General features: G+C 41.4%; 1 protein-coding gene across 6 annotated transcripts in view; it reads right to left on the bottom strand.

The window, feature by feature from the left end:
- The window catches only part of rptor (regulatory associated protein of MTOR, complex 1), a 199,637-nt gene that overhangs the window by 22,111 nt on the left and 159,919 nt on the right, over positions 1–17,607 (bottom strand). For all 6 annotated transcript variants that reach the window (XM_027283102.1, XM_027283101.1, XM_019273899.2 and 3 more), the window contains 7 exons: positions 14,825–14,943; positions 10,883–10,986; positions 10,240–10,417; positions 9,977–10,087; positions 4,120–4,225; positions 606–720; positions 342–466 (listed from right to left, as the gene is read on the bottom strand). In XM_027283102.1, coding sequence (XP_027138903.1) covers positions 342–466; positions 606–720; positions 4,120–4,225; positions 9,977–10,087; positions 10,240–10,417; positions 10,883–10,986; positions 14,825–14,943 — 858 coding nt within the window. The remainder of the gene's footprint in view (positions 1–341; positions 467–605; positions 721–4,119; positions 4,226–9,976; positions 10,088–10,239; positions 10,418–10,882; positions 10,987–14,824; positions 14,944–17,607) is intronic.

Genomic DNA, 17,607 nt, shown 5'->3' with positions numbered 1-17,607 from the left:
TGTTGCTGTTCATACTAAACTAAATCAATGTGTGTTTCTGTGTGTGTTTTAATGTAGCGTGGTCGGCTACAGTTCCTCTGGGTTATGAAGATAAAGCCATGTAAGCCATAATTGCTTTGTTCTGTTGATGAATAATGATGTATACACATGAGTGTGTGTGTGTTTGTGGGGTGGGGGAAGAGTCAAGTGTTTAAGGCTCGTTGCTGCTACAAATGAGTCTCGTTGCGATTTCCACTCTGCTGGTGGGTGTGGACATTTGAGCTGCTCACTTGAGGAAAATCAAACAAATTTTTAATTTGGGTTTAAGAGTGTATTTGTATGTGTGTGTGTGTGTTTCAAACCTGTTGCAGTGAGCAGTAATGAACAGTCATGTCCATTCAGGTACTCCATGGCCGTGATGCGAGTGTAACGAGGGTTTCCGTTGTAGAAGTAGTCCAGCCTCTCGCCCTTCTCCCAGTCCCAGAAGCTACAGCAAACGCACACAAGCACACATGCTCATTAATCAATCTTTTTACGTTCAATCGTTTTACATTTAAAACCATGTGAAAGTGAAACATTAGTGAAGCTGTTTTATAGCTGATTTGTGTGCGTTCTCCGTCTCTGACCAGATGCTGTCCTTGTCGGCCACGGCGATGCAGGTGTTGAAGGGGTGGAACTTCACAACAGACGGTACTCCAGGGTTTCGGTTGATGAATATTTGATCGTCCAGACGGGAAACACCTGTAACAGGAGGGGAACAAGCCAGAATGAGAACAAGTGCAAAATGGAGAATTTCTTAATTCATGCTGGAGAGCCTTATACTAAACATAAACAGGTTAACACGGGAACATTCAGACTTCTACAGCAAAGAAGAAAACCAAAAAAATCTTCTCTGGAGCCTGCAAACATACACACTGCTTCCAGAGTCCAACACTACCAAAAGCTCTCACCATCTCCTGCTTACTCGGCTTTTGTACGTTACCAAGCAATCTGCCTGAAGTCCACTTGGTCCAACAAAGTCATAAATCTTTTTAAAAAATCTGTAATTTCCTCAAACAGCTGGGCACTGTAGTTTTTAGCAAACATACTTGACGTAATCCAGCTGTGGATTCATAAACATTTGTCTGCTAGTGAGTACTTGAGGCAGCAGGACGGTCAAAATATATTACAGTGTCCTTATTGATGGTACTGAAGGAACATGTCTCCCAGTGCAATGGTGTAGCTCCAAGGGTTAACTAAAGGGATAACATGTTGTAAGACTTGTTTTTTTCATGTGATTTATAACAATACAGAGTTCATCGTCCATCGCACATTATTTGCACTAATTCTGAGTGTGTACAAAAATGGCACAAACCATCCCACAATGCAATGCGCTGAATTTTATAGATGCGAAAATACTACTGAGCAACTCTACACCTCAGCGAGGAGGCGAAATGATGATTATTGATGATCTCAACTATTGAGTGTCTACTGTGCAGGGAGGAGTGAATGAGAGAGGCTGATTCCAGACAGCCACAGAAAATGTATGAATGCAAATCATGAATAAAATATTTAATACTTCATGAATACACTGGCTGTGAGCAGGCAGGTTCCACCTCAAAGTTTTTGTAATTGAGGATGCCTAATTTAAAAATGCTCTGAGTATTTGTTGTTACAAAATGTGTTCTCTGAATTCAGATGAAACTTGGGATAGTACCAGTGGGGAAACTGAGAATTTGTAGCTGCAAATAGGACACGACAGAACAGAGGAAAAACAAGAGGAATAAATAAACAGCAACTACGCCTTCATAACAGAATTTTAAAAACCAGAACATACTGGAATGAATGACTGAATACTAGAATGAATGACTGACGACTGGAACAAGGAAGGATTGCATCGATGCTAAGGTACAAAATAGCAGCAGGACATGAGGCAAAGCAGAAAAAACAAACAAACATATGGCAGTATATGGTAGAAGGGAAAAAACTCCAGTGTGTGTGTACCCCTTCGGTGGATTTTGGTGGACTATAACTCATTGCCAACATGCTGATACAACTAATAACTTCTCTGCCTCACTATATGTGGTCATGGCAACAACCCCTATCAGTTCACCATCCTGTACTTGGTTACCTCAACACACTCTTGAGATGGCCATAATGAGATAAAGAAGAATGAGGAAAAATCCATCATGAATTCATCACAGGAGCAGCTGTGTTGGACAGAATGTAGTTGGAGGGGAAAACAGATGTGAGTTCTTTTGGTTAAAAGCTGAGAAAAAGGATCATCATCGATTTGCTGTTTGACGGCACATTCGATATGGAACTACAGTAAAATCTGAAACTACCCCGAGGAACAGAACTGCATCGTGATGAGTGTAAATTTTGCATCAACAAGAAAAGAAAAGAAAAGAAAAGAAAATCAAGTTTACAGGCCAAAATATTTCTCCAGCGCCTTTTTTCTTTCTTGCCTCCTTCTCACCTCCTCCATCCTCAGCCTTCCTCTCCCTCTATCCCACCCTCTCCTCCTTCCTCCCTCCTCCTCTCTTCTTTTTTTCTCTCTGGTGGGAAGAGACTGAATGAGGGCAATCCTACTACTTCTCTCTCTTTGAAAGAAACTGAGTATGGAGGGGAATTCAATGATTTAGTGAACAGTCAGAAAGAGAGAAAGAGACGTGCGTTAGCTGAGGCTCTGACGCCAATTGCCTCGTGACTGAGTGTGTGTGTATGTGTGCAAGTGGTACCAATGTTGGGGGAGATTTTAGCTATTCTCTTTGAGCTCTGACTTCACTTGGGGAGTCTATGTGGATGCTGAAAACCTGGGTGCTTTAATGTGTGGATGCGTGTGTGTGTGTGTGTGTGTGTGTGTGTGTGTGTGTGTGAGGGAGGGAGTCCTATGACTCATAAGGGAGTTGTTTCTGACTATGGATCGATTTCAAATCAATCCCCTCTCATCACTGCAAATCATCTGCTCACTCACTCAAACGTCTGAAACAAAGCTGCGCCGGCTACATCTGCTGTGTGAGTCTGGGTTTTCGCCCAGATTCTGCCCTCATAAAGGCAAAAAATATTCAATGAAACAGGATTTCTGGCAAAATCTCAGTGCTGCTTATGCTCTGTGATCTTAGCACTGTATTTGATGGCTGAGCAAAGAACTACTAATCATAAAGGACTGTTCTAAATCAGAAGAATGCTATCATTTCCAATGGATTATTTTTTGTTCATCAGTACATCAACATGGCATGTGGAGTACCTCAGGGCTTAATTCTTGGACCCCAGACCATTTGTAAAAACCCAAAACAAGATCAACCGCATAAATATGCAGTTGTTTTTCCATTTTTTTTTATATCTTTAGCTGGATAGCTAGCCATTATCTTGCTTCTTTCCTCATTAGCTAGGTGCTATTTTTGTCTGTTGTTTGGTGGTAGGCAGGTAATCATCAGTGGCGCCTTTTCACTGAAATCATTTGTCTGCTGTTAATGCTGGAAATGGTTGCTGAGAGTGGAGACAGTACAAAGTGTTTAGTAAAACCAAAACAAATGGCTGAAACAGGCTAAAACGCTCAACAGACCTACAGAGTTGGTGCTAATTCAAACTGAACTCAGTAATTTAATTCACTATTTAAAAATATCGATACATGTGTAATGTTTGTATGTTTGTTTTTTAACCATTTAAACATAATTTTCCTCATTTTTCAACAGAACTGATATTTTACTTCTTTAGTGTTTTCTCATGCTTCTCTGACTTTATAATCTCTGTGATTTTGATGCTCTGTGCATTTCTTAATCATTTTGATTTGCATATGAAAATGTTCTCCATAAATAAACTTGCCTTGCCTTTTATAAGATGTGAGTCTGGTCACGTAATGCCAAAGTGATTAAAACCTAGGATGACATTTTGATAATTGATTCAATTTAATTTCCAGTGATTGCAAATTAATTCTGCATTTAAAGTGAAGTCCAGAACTCCTTCTACCTGTAAATAAGTAAGAAGACTCCTCTTGCCACACATAGCTCTTAAATATAAATGGATTTCCAGTTTGGGTGAAGATGATACATACTGTATCTGCGAAGAGGCCAACCTCTAACCCCCTCTGGCATTTCAAGAATAACATCACCTGAGCCCTAATGTACATCTGGGGATACATCTGTGAGTGTCTCTAACCTCTTTGTGTGATGCCTCGGCTCTGTCTTCTCACACGGGTGTTTCTCAGGAACCTCCACTGACGTTCCATCCTCACCTGACTCTCCAGGTCGTGCTCCTCTGGGATCTAAAAGGGTGAATGAAATAAAAGGAGACACAGAAAGAGAGAGACATTTACCAGATCATTGCATTTGGAACATTTCTAGGAAATAGCATATGGTTTCAATATATTTCAAACTAGATAAAAATACAGAAATTCAATGGATGTGTGAGATATTTCAGACATCCATTGTTTCTAGAGGCGTTGGGTATCACTCAATGAAACACTGCGACACATCGGCTCCAAACCTGGTTTAAACTTGGAAGGCAAAGAGAACAATAAAATGAACATATAGTATTATGGGTGTGAATGTCCAGAGGCAGATTACAGGAAGCAAAGTCACATATGAGAACAAGTTACAAAGGTTGTTCAATTGTACTACATGAAAGAAATATAAGCTTCTGGCCAAGCAGATACACAGACTGTCTTGATGCTGGTCCTCTTCTTGTTTTCCTCTCATTTATCCCTCTTTCCTCTCCTGTCAACATACTCTCTCTTTACTCTGGGTAATCAGTGTTCATTTGGAGGGGTCTCTGACAAATGCGAGTGTGATAAGGAAAAAAAAGCAGAAACAAATAGTTTAATTTCTCTGGGATATAAGGAGAAATTAAAGAAGGAGCAGATCCATGGTATATGTCAGCGAGGCAAATATTTAGTGATGTGCAGATTTAAGAACTGTCTCTCAGGGTATAATATTGAGTTTGGTCTGACTGTTTCTCTCAGAAATACAGTAAACATTAAGGTTGCTCTATGGAGTTTTCTTGTAATGTTTACATTCAGTGTTTCTCACCACAACACTCAACACTGTGTGTATCCTTGAGACATAACAGATGTATTGAATGCATTTCCAACCTCAAAAAACATTTGCACAGCCAGTTGTGTGAACATTTTTGAAATCGACATTCATGTTTTTGTTGGCTAGCGGTCAACTACTACTACTGTAACCATTTCTTAACAGATTATCTGTCACTTTGAACACAGAAGTGCTAGCAGACAGATTTCGGTTGCCATATAGAGTCAATCACCAAGTCACTGTGCCCAGCAGTTGTTTGCCAAGAAATAGTTCTAGCAAGTAACTCCTGCTAAAACCACAAAAAGGCATTTTTACCTTTGTGCTTGTGTATGAATCAAATAAATGAGACACAAGGTGTTAATTAGTGAACTTCAGAGATGTTGCTCAGCGTTTTTTCCCCCAATTTGGGCAAAGACATGTCACAGTAGCTCTTTCTCCCCGCTTCTAGTCTTTATGTTAAGCCTGGATATCTTCGCCCTAACTCCAGCTCGATAATAAACACATAAGATTAATATTCACCAAAAGTAGGCAAATAAGCAACATGTTGAACTATACCTTTAAGGCTCAGAGTCTGGCTGTCAGGTCATAATGTGTTGCCCAGACTGCACCATTGTGCTCACTGACAATAAAAAAAGTTTTTTCGGTTCTCTCACCACGTTGCAGGATTACTTTGCCAGCTATAATGTTAAGCTCAAGCGGTTACTCAGATAATGAGTCAAGGTGTCAAATTGACTTCACGCAATCAAATCTGATCCGATGAGCCGAGGTCAAATATGAAAAAAAAGTTAAGCTTCATTAAGGCTTATGGCCCCCACAGATTTTGTGCAGGCTGTATTTTAAGAGAACAGAATGACTGCCTTTTTTAACATGACATTAAATATGCAGAGTGTAATATAAAGCTGATTTATATAATTTTTCAGTTTCAAATAATAAAATCGTAAATTAAAAACTAAGACTTTGGTTTCAATCTGCATATCTGATGGATGAATACATACACAGAATGTAAACAACAGAGGAAAAACTGTAATAGTGTGTGTTTTGAAAGGCTGGTTGCTTATTAAGCACATTTCTACAGCGAGGCCTCCCACACCCACTGAATACTAAATAGCCTGACACACACACACATTTAGCTACAGTGCCATGTGACTACTACTGTGTGTAATCAATATTCCTGTGATGTCTTCACTCTGTGCATGTTGCTTTAGGGGTAGCACAGCGCACATTGTAACGTGTCTAAGTGGAGTTTGTGAATAAATTTATGTGTATATGAGACGTTGTATGGTTTCTGTGAGTGTGCAGTCAAGTTTTATCTGTATATCATATACAGTGTCTCTGGGGGTTTATGGTTTCTTAGTCGAGCCTGAGAGGAGGCAGATTTAGCAGTCACACTGTGGCGGACATATTCCCACAGCTGAGACAAAGTGAGTGTGTGTTAGTGTGTGTGTGTACCAAGGTAAGAGCCAGCTGATACCGTGGTTCCCAGGGTTGTGGTCCTTCACTGTGTCAGCTGCTAATGTAACGTATAACGAGACCCTGAGGAAAAAAGATGATGTGCGAGACAGGACTCATACATTATGGATATACTCTAAAATCCTTTAAGTATATAATCCATTGTACTATATTGCCAAAAGTATGTGGACACCCACAGATTATTCCCATATGTGATTGAACATCTCATTCCTAAACCATGGGTGTTAATATGCAGCTGTAACAGTCTCCACACTTCTGAATGCTTTCCACAAAGATTTCAAACTCTTAGGTTGTTCCAGTTCAGCTGAAAATGTGGGAAACTGACATTGAAGTTCACATCAAAGATGTTGAAAGGGGGCACCCTGGTAGTGCACATACTTCAGCACACTCCCCATGTACTGAAGCTGAATCCTTAGTACAGGTCACAATATGATCCAAACCATGGCCGTTTGCTTGTCATCCTCTCTCTCTACCCTGCTTCCCATCTCTTCCAATAATAATTTGGTAGCCCTGTCCAATCAAAAGCATGCGTCATTATGTAAAAAATAAGTCACTATAGCATCACAAGCTCTAATATAACTTCCAAAAATATTAATTGAAGGGGCTAAATAAAAAAATAAATTTTTCAAGCTCTCGCCTCGTGTTCCAGTCTTAATTATTCATTTGAGACCAAATCACTCTTTTCTTTTCCCGTAAAACATAAAAATATTTTTTCTGTGATTCAGGATGACCTGCTAACCCCATAGCATATAAAACAAAGCTAGACTGATATGCACTGACACCAGCTTATTGCAGATATCAGTATTGGGGTATATGTCAACCAATAAGAACCAAGAAAGGGCAGCACAGTAATGATGAAATATTTGAGATAATTGAACTGATAATCTATCACCATGACATAGTTGCTTAGTAGTTTCTAAAGAAGATAATTATTTTTTTTATTAGGTCATGATTTATTAATTTAACCCACCTTCTAATCTAATGCTGCACAAATATAAATAGTAGTAGCCCCTCATGAAACTGTAGATCTGTGTCTTGCATTGTTGCATTGAGCACCTAATTTACAGATGCTGTGTTGGGAGATGCATACTAACGTATGTTCAGACTAAGTATGACGTCAAATTGAGTATGTAGTATGCAGTAGAGCCTTTTTGGGCTCTGATTGGACAACCATACTACAAACAGCATAGTTCAATTCCTGTTGCAATGGTTGTTCCCAAGTGCAGACTAGCATAGTACATGTTGTTGACAGTTTTAATAAACCAACAAAGACAGCCGAGTGGGCAAGACTTGCACTCCTCTAATGCTGCTGCTGTTTTTTTGTCAGCTGATTAAAATGAGCGCCTGGTTGTTGCTCACATTGCATCAGAAGACATTTGCAGTGTTTCTCAACTTTCCCTGACCCAGCTTTTGAGTTCGTATGTGTGTGTGTCTGTCTGTTACAGGTTGTTCACACGACACTGCAGATGAAAGGAGTGTGTGTGGAGGCCAACAGCCCATTGTGCTGCCTCTCTCACACACAATATAAACCGCTATCTGTGGAAACATTTTTTAATCACACTCACTCTCATGTGAAGAGAGCCTTCAATGTCCTTGCTTCTCACGTACCACTAAAACTGTAGGCGTGGACGCACTCTGAAACCAACACACACACACTTTGCTCATGCTGCTGACACAGTGATATGATAACCTGTGTGCACACTTTGAGGTGTACTCACACACACAGCTTTGTAATGGAGTGGAGTTTTATGGCAGCACTCAAAATTGTGCCAACACAGCGTTCTGATTTGTGCTACGGCAAACTCCCTCTTTCCTCCGTCTCTGCCTCCTCCTCCACCTCCTCTTCTTCTTCTGCCTGCTCCTTCACTCACTCTTCGCTCTTCCCATCCAATCAACTCTCTGCTTCTCATCACCTTTTGTTGCCACTTCTGTCTCTGTCTTGCTTTCATCCTGCTGGCATGCAGCTTTACTTCACTTTCAACACGTCTGTTTTTTCCTCTCCTCTCTCATTCTCCTGCACTCTCCTTCCACCTCCATCTTCCCCTCGGTGTCGTCTGTCCTTCTGACATTTTATTTTCATCACTTCTTACTTTTTCATTTCCGTGCAGTCTATCTCCTCACTCTTTCTGCCTCAAATGTCTTTTTGTTGTAAATATTTAATTTGACTAAAATCTACTTTTCTCTTCACTCTCTTTCAGTATCAGCCACTTTTGCACTCATGCACACACGAGTGACTGAGACTTTTCTTACTTATTTTTCTTCCCACACTCCCTAAACTTTAGATTTTCTCCTCTATTTGACCGTCAAGCTTGACTCCATTTTTTAATAAATCCCTCCTTCTTTGTTTAACCTCGACAAAATGTGCTGACTCTGTCTGTTTTACCTTTTCTTTTCGAGGGAGGATGAACTATTAAGAGTGTTTAAAGAGACATCTTGATTTAATATTACAAAATTCAGCACCAACTACTGTGCACTGTAAAAAGACCTTCTTTTAATCTTAAATTTCACTCAGGAGGATGTTAGCTTATGGCGCACAGAGAGTTCAAAAATTCAGTGAAGCCATCTTCGACAAGCAGTGGGTATTTCCTCACACTGTTCCTGCCCTGCTGTTTTCCATAGGACTTCATTACTTTGGAAAAGACATCATACAACATAGAGTTCATGTCCTCGGATGGCTCAGTCACTCCTGAAGCCACGAGTTGTAAAATGCATGACGGACATGCACCTGTGCCTCCACTTCACATAAATATTTAGCTGAAAATGGAAAATTACCCATCATATCACCACTTCTTTGTTGCCTAGCAACCACTTTAAGCTGCTGTTCAAGAACTAGAATTCTTGGTGGAGGAATAAAAGGAAGATATTGTTCACGTTGCTCACATCAGCTTGTCATTAAAGTCCCACAGCTGTGTGTCCACTTAAATGTTCTCAAGCGGCTTAACATGAGGGACGGCAGGACAGTAAATAATATGACACCCCCTCAGTGGAACTATGAACTGCTCTGTAAACGTCTCACATAATAAAGACACATAATCCACTGAAGTCTGGACCACAAAGCTTGGCTGAATGATCAACTTAAATCGTTCTGTAGGGCTCCCACTGATAGACGTGGTTCCTCTTGGCTCAGGCATGGTTCTCCTCTTTTACTGTCCTCAAAAGGTTTTTATAACAAACACTTGAGCTTTTGGATGCTGCTGGTCGAGCATGTCCATTGTTTTAGGCTGTTGTGCTTGTACTGCGTTATAATCTCATTTTGGTCATGAAACAGGATTAAATTCAATCCTGATTAAAAAAAGATGGATTTCCTTTTTTCTTTTCAATTCAATAACGTTCTACCTACATTTCTTCTCACAGCAATATGTCAGCCGACATGTTGCTTTAAGCTGGTTAAGTGCAACCTCCTGGCTCACTATTAAAAAACAAACAATACACAGACACATAAAGGATTGACTCACACTGGCAGACGGTAAAAAGGAACAACGGATTGGAAAAGAGCAGGCAGACGGTGACACTACCTTCATGACAGGCTGAGCGAAATACTTGGCGCTCCAATCGCACAGGCCCGTCTGGAGGGCGGCACTGATGTAGTTCCTGTGACCGCCCGGCTCGTCACCATCCTCAGCCGCCTGTACACACACACACACACACACACACACACACACACACACACAAATTCAAAGAGTTAACTAGACAAACGGATAAAAACAAACAGATTTTTTAAACCAACTTAAACCAAACATTTCAGCTGCTGATCATTTATTTTAGAGTGTTCCTTTACCTGCTCCGGTCCCTTGTCAAACATCTTGCGAGTGCGGGGGAACTGGTGGGAGTGGGGCGCCTGTCCTCCCAATGTGGGTGTGTAGGGAGGCCGTGTGGCCGGCTGCTCTCTTGCTGGGGGTTTGGGCACCTCATTGGTCAAACTGGAGCTGCTGGTGCTGGGCATGGGAGGAGAGCCACTGGAGGAACGGAGAAATTAACATGAGGACAAAAAACAAAGAATACCCATAACCTAATTTATATAATTAATATTTAGCCTCTTATCATATCCATGATATATCAAATCATATTTATTTTTAATTTTAAGATTTTGTGTCTTTTTTCTATAGTATATCACATGTTGTTGTTCAGTCCACAACATAGATATTTTATGAAATGTTTTGTGTTCTCTCTCTGTGTGTCCTCTCATTTTGTTGCCAGCCATTTGTCTTGAAAATGAGATTAAGCTTTTTAAGAGGTTTATCCTGCAAGCAATTGTTTTTCTAAGAAGTTAATATTCCTCAGCTGAAGGTTCCTCCTGCTGCCGAGTTCATTACATGAAACTGTGTCTGTGAGCGTATGTTTGCTGCGTATGTTTTGGGGCTTTGCTTTGGTGAGTTTTCTGTATATCTGGTTGTTTATGTGTTTGAGAAAGCTTTCCTCACCCAGCCTGGTGGATATGCATGCCCTTGCTGGTGGGGCTGGCTGGGGCTGACTGGGTAAGAGATCCAGAGTCCAGGATCCGCTGAGGCCGGGCATTCATCGTTGCCTGCCGACAAAGAAACTGTGAGTTAATTCTCTGATTTTCTCTCATCTCATCAGGGGATGTAGCAGGATTAGAGGTGATACATAAAATCCTCCGACTGTAACAGTGTGTGAAAAGTGAAGCACTTCACAAAATTTCCTTAAATCTCTAGAACTTTATCTCATTAAGACGAGCAGGTAATATAACCTCTTCATTGTGACTTGTCTAATGGCTGCTCACAAGGGAGGGGTAAACTTAATAAAGACATAGGAGGAAAAACATCACTGATGAATAGCAGAGATGTTGTTTACTCAAGGAAGGTGGAGAGAAAACTCTGCGCAGTGTAAATCTAGTTAACACAGGCAAATGCATTTTTACTACCTGGGATTGCCTTTGATTTGATTTCTATGCTAATTACAAGATTGCAGTATTTTTGCTGTGTGTGCGTGTGTCTAACAGGCTGAGAGAAAAGTTTTGAATACAAACTTTACACACATACAACCCGATTGGATTTGTGATGGGGAAAAAGACATCAGTTACTGGGGTAAGCTGTTAGCGCCTTCATTAAGAGGCAATTGGAAATGAAACAAAACATCAGTAAAACCAGCTGAAAGGGTTATTATGGAAATACCTCGGCCACTAATCTAAGTACCTTTTCTACCCAAGTGCAACAAACTCAATATGAAGAGGAGGACAAAAAAGAAAATTAGTTAAATAACTTGCAGATATGCTGATTTTAGACAAATTGAAAGGGTGATGTATAGAAAGACGATGGGTAGCAGCTTGTGTCTATGAGGGCAGACACCATGCAGTAGAAGCAGACATTTCTAATGGTGAAAATGATCTCCACACTGCAGCATTAAATCTTTCTGGAGTTAGGAAAAGTACAGCTGTACACTAAAAGCCCAAACAAAAGGAAGCAACAGGTAGAATAAGTGGTTATCAAGTCTGTCCTGCACAAAAAGGTCACAGGCTTTATTCCCTCAGCAGTCAGCGGGAGTCCATTAGCAACCTTGTATCTTGTTGCCAGCCACCAACCTCTGCTTTACTACCCTTAAGGAAAGAGAACTTTCTGAGCACCTTTCACCAGATGCTGGTATGAATGCTAAATCGCAAGCTCATCAGATAAAATTAGTCAATTATGCAACATGTTCATGGATTATTCATTCTACAATCGCAGATCATCAACATGTGGTAAACAAACATCATGCGAACGCGGGAGGCCGTGCGTCTTATCTGCTGACGAGCTCTTCAGTAAATGAGATATGCAAAACTCGACATTAGCAGGAAACGTGGCGTAATCGATTCTACCAGCTGCTTCACTACACGCCACGAAACAGCTTGCTCTCTGTTTCAGCCCGCTTCTCCTCACTAACTCCATCATTAATTGACTGGAACGTGAGTCATGTGAGCAAACAAGTTACTGTGTACTGTACACAGATAAGGCTCTGGTAAGGACACATATGATGGCTCAGAAAGATGTTCCTGTTTAATTATTGAAAGTGCTTCAGAGATGTTTAGCTGGTGGAGAAAGTGCCAAACACCGTCTTCATGTATAATGCTGACATGAAAACAGTGAGAGGGGATTGGTCAGAGATGCTTGACTGATCGGCGAAAAGATATGATTGGAGTTTGCAACTTGGAGCTAAGTGTGTGAGAAAAGATATTTCATGTGAGAAAAAATTCAAGCCTCATAGTCATAACATTTGACTATGACCACTCATTTCTTATCAAGTAAAAGAGAAGGATAAAGTCCATCCAAAGATTTAAGGACTTGCGTCATGCGTTTTTTCATCACTTCTGCTTGTCAGGTGAAAAGTCAATCAGATTTCAATTAAAGTGCAGTCGAACTTGAGCAGTGAGTGAAAAAAGTGGACACACGAGTATATTAAGAAAAAAAAAACATTAAAAAAACATTTATTGCTTTCATCATCTGAGAAGCAAATACATTTTAATTAGCTACTGACCTTGTTCACTTTGTTACAAATCAATAACATTTGACATTTAAAAACCTAATTAAAAGAACTGGATTCCCAGTGAGTCTAATGTTAACACTTATGAACCTTGGCTGAATGCTCTCTGATTAAACTGTCTCTGATGAAAACAAAAGAGAAAAGTGGACTCCATTGATGATGTAACTCATTAACTTCTAAGGTGTTTAGATAGTTTTTTTTCCCTTTTGTAAATGTCACACTGCTCTTTGTCTTTTCTTTTCTGGTGTGCAGGCAACACAGGAAGAGCTTCAGTCTCTCAACATCATACAGTTTTGTCGGACTCATTGCAAGGTACACTGTGATGTTTGTGTACAACCAAAGCCAAAGAGGAATGTGTGATCTCAAAGAGATGCTTTTAAGGCAATCAAAACAAGCCCACGGCTCATGTTAAACTGAGATAAGCTCAAGTGAAGTCAATTAAAACCTCAAATCAGCCAACTACAGTCTGAGTCAAATATCAAGTTGCCCGAGACAACTCGGGCTTGTCTCAGTTGACATAAGACTTCTTTGTCAACTGAGACAAGCCCAAGTCAATTATCAATTCAATCAAAAACAGTTAAAGTTTCAACTTCAACTTTCAAGCCAAATTAAATGATTTCCAGGTCAACTGAAACAAGCGCAAGTCAAGTCTCAAGCCTATTGCAACAGGTCTCAAGTGAAGTTTCACGTTGACTGAGGCAAGCCCAAGTCAAGCATGAAGCCACTCCACACCAGGCCACATCAACTTTAAAGTCCAATTTAATGATTTGCAAGTGAAGTATCATGTCCTGGAGAGTAGGTTGAGGTGCAAGTATCAGTGCAGAGCATTAAAATGATACAGCATTTGATGCATTAGCATAGGCTGACTAATGAAGTGCTCAACCTGTGTGGCAATGGAAGGGCCACCTCTCGCTGTCTCTTTATTGTTGATTCACCAGGTCAAAACCCGACAACTGAATGTTTTTCTTTCAGGTTTCGAGCCTCCAGGCAGTGAAAGCTTGTGTCCTCATTTTTATCAATCAAGTCAAGACTTGAGTCACATCAAGACATTGAGTCTAAAATCTACAGCTCTTCTATTAACAGAGCCCCAAAGATGAAGCAGGAGGTCTGGGGTGGAAGTGCAGCTCTAGATTGAATTGTCTTCTTGTGTTCCTGCCCTGGGATTAGAGCATCGCTGAAAATTAGTTTGTTAGCTGTCAGTTTTTATAAAATGTGACACCACAGTTCGCTCAGTTGACTTCAGCTCTGCAGGTACACAGAAACTGATGCTACAGAAGTGTGTTGCGGTGCCACCCAGACAGCACAGTGCATTAGCTGGTAGAAGAAGTCTATTGCATTATATTATAAATCAAGTCCTGTTGTTTTTTTTATTACAGTCCAGTGGGGAGTCTTACAGCAGAGACACAACTCGTCTGAAGGTAACTGAGGGGACAATTGGTCTTGGTGGTAGGAAATACAAGAAATTCTGCCTAAGGGTGAGGATGGGTGGTGGGGCTATAGTGCTTATTATGACTCCTTAAGTTACGGCAGCCTCTTTGGCTCTGCTCTGCTCTGCCAAGCCTCAGGGAGTCATTGGCCCTTAATTGCATTTGCACAAAAGTAATGGCTTTTTGGAGGAAGTGAATGCCAGTGGGAGGGAGGGGCGTGTGTGCTGGAAACAGTTCTTTTTCACTCCATAACCATGTGGTGACATACAGACACAGAGGCAAAGAGTAAATCCTAACAACCCCATTACGTTACACTCTGAAAAATGAGCTGATGCACATCTCAAAATGACTTTTAATGAGCATGATACAACCACTAAAACAGCACAACTTAACAAGTCTAACAACCCCTGAGCTCCTCCTTGAACGCTGGTTCATGATGAAGACACAAGCTCTAAAATGTACCTTGTATGCTATGCTGTTAAGGACCTTCATGGCCAGATCTGACACCTCAGGGAAGGGGTCCGCGGCGAGATGCAGCAGCACTCTCCAGATCTGAGTGTAAACACTGTTGAATGACACACCTGGAAAGACACGCAGAAGAAATAAAGTTCAACATATTTGAAAGTTAACACACAAATCATACACATGTACATATATCAGAGAGATGACTACACACACTCTGACATAAACATCTCACTCTGGTGTAACTCTCACCACCCCCCATCCCAGTTCATTAACACAGCAGCTCTAACAGCTAATGCACAATTCATCTCATTAGCATCATGCTACAGCCACGGGTCATTTTCCTCTCCGGCAGTTGTTGGGTGTGTTGAGGTGGCAGAGGGAAAATGACCTCCAGTGTCAGGTAATGTATATCATTAAACAACACATATACACACACTCACACACATACTACAGGCCGCTGGCTCTCTGTTGTGTTTATCATGAATACAAATGAACAAAGTGTCTCCTTCTGTCAGGTGGTTTTGTTCATCGCATCTTCAGCGTTGTCTTTCCAGCTAAAGTTGACAATTTTCTCATTTTCACTCTTCAGTTTGTTTGTCATTTTTTAAATGTTCTTTTAAAAGCCCCTGCCTGCTTGTTTGCTCATTTGCCATCCACACCATCCGTCTGCTGTCGTTTCCTTGAGATCTACTTCCTGACATGACTTTGTTTGGGGCGTCAACGTGCCAGTCGTGCATCTCCCGGCGTTAGCATCCTTCCTTGCCGCACACCCTCCCCCTTTCTTTATGCTCCCGGCTCCCGTTGTCTCTGCAGTGCACCGAACCTCCCATCCCCGCTGCTGTGCCTTTTCTGCTTTGTCTCCCACTAAATGTTCCTTTGTCTGTCAGCTTCAATCTGTCGTCTTTCTCTTCTCCCTCGGTGTCAGCCACAGGGACGCTGAGCACTAATAGTCTCCAACTGTTGCCGTTTCTCATTTTGCCTCCACTGCTCTGTCTCTCCCTCTCTTTGCTTCTCCTCCTCACATCTTCCCAAACATGCAGGTGGGTCATATGAACTTGACCCCTGAGGATGACCGCTCTTATTTCATTTCCTTTTTATCATCTCCCTGCTTCCCTTGTCCCTTTTTCACACGAGGTGCACAGGCCGAGCCCTGGAGCTGCAAACTCCTTAGGGTGCTGTGGAAAAGCACTGACTGAAACCTTGACCCTCTTACAGCTCAGATTCATCCCCAGAGAGAGCCAAGATGGTTCAATGGTTGCATACTTCAAAGACAGGAGACCAAGAAGGGATGATTACAATAAAGAAGAGAAGGGGGGTGGATGGCTACAGCTGGGGGAAGGATACGACTATGGAACAAGGAGGAATCTGGAAAAGGTGTGGAGCAAAAAGGTAGGAAGGTATAAAGATGCAGCAAAAAAGGACATTTCAGAAGCCTATATACTGGCTTGGGATATAGTAGGGATGGGTCAGAAAGACAGAGTGAGGGGAGGGAAGAGAAGAATGAAGAGGAGAGGTATGTAAAGATAGACATGGCATGAGGAGGAAGAGGAAGTGAGTGAGGAAGTTAAAGAGGTGATTAGGGTGTAGCCTGAGGGCCAGGATATGATTAGTGATGGCTAGCCAGCGTGCTACCTGCTGCCGTAAACAGCCAGTTGATAAATGTGAAATATGGTTCCTCTCCCATTCGCTGCGCTACATTATGGGTGCGCACAAATTACTAGCGCACCGCCTCTACACAGTCCACATGAGGGAAGGTGACGGCTCACATTACTCACTGGCTGAACGCTGCACCAGTGACTTGTCCTGACTTGACACTTGTGTCATTTGAAGACTTGTGCAACCAGAAATGGATGTACAGTAGTAAAAGATGTTAATTATTGGCTAAATGAACCACTGCATCACTGTTTTATGGCCTCCTCAATTCTGGCCGATGACATAAAATACTTTCAACACTGCATAGCGATTTTTGGAGCTGTAAATGGTTGAGGCATAAAACATGCATCAGAACGTTTGAAAGCAGAAGAAACTCCTCTGTGAGGCATATTTTAAATGTATTTCACAGGGAGATGTAAGCAGTGTAAGCAGCACCAAATCATATCTGTGAAGCTCTTTAAACGCCTCAAATACACTGACACAGGTAGGAGAGATTTTCAGCCCTTGATGTGACAAAATATAAATGTCACCGCAGATTCAGCAAATGTTAGGCACGGTGATACCTTACACGCCTTTGTAAAGCTTTAAAATGTTCTCTCTCATTCACACACACATACAAACACACACACACATACAAACACACACACACATACAAACACACACACACACACACACAGATGACATTCATGATTCCCAGAGGATGAATCCCATGATCCTTTGATCCAACTCCACAATGAGACATTCTTGGTTTCCAGTTAAACATCTCGATAACTATTCGATGCACAGCCATGGAATTTGGCATGTTATTGAAAGCCCAGAGAGGAAGTATGACAGCGATGGCTGAGCTAAGTGCTTTGTGTTACAGAGGCAGATCGCATACCAGATATTGTGCAGAGTTGGACTCCTCCGAGCAAAAAAAGTCGACCAGAAACAATGTGAAATATTAATAAGCTTGGTAAGTTTGACTTGGAGTGAGGTAAAAATGCTGCCAAGGATGGGGGGAAATTTGAAGCGGCACATCCTTTAGGATCCACTGGGATTAAGGCATGAAGGCATGAACAAGTACTGTAAATAAGGAGTAATCCTGATGGCTTCGCTGATCCACAATGACCATCAGGAGGTCAAAA

Source organism: Larimichthys crocea, chromosome X (assembly GCF_000972845.2).
Source record: "Larimichthys crocea isolate SSNF chromosome X, L_crocea_2.0, whole genome shotgun sequence".
Lineage (NCBI taxonomy): Eukaryota > Metazoa > Chordata > Actinopteri > Sciaenidae > Larimichthys > Larimichthys crocea.
The sequence above is the reverse complement of the archived record's forward strand: the minus strand, read 5'-3'. Positions and strand labels throughout refer to the sequence as shown.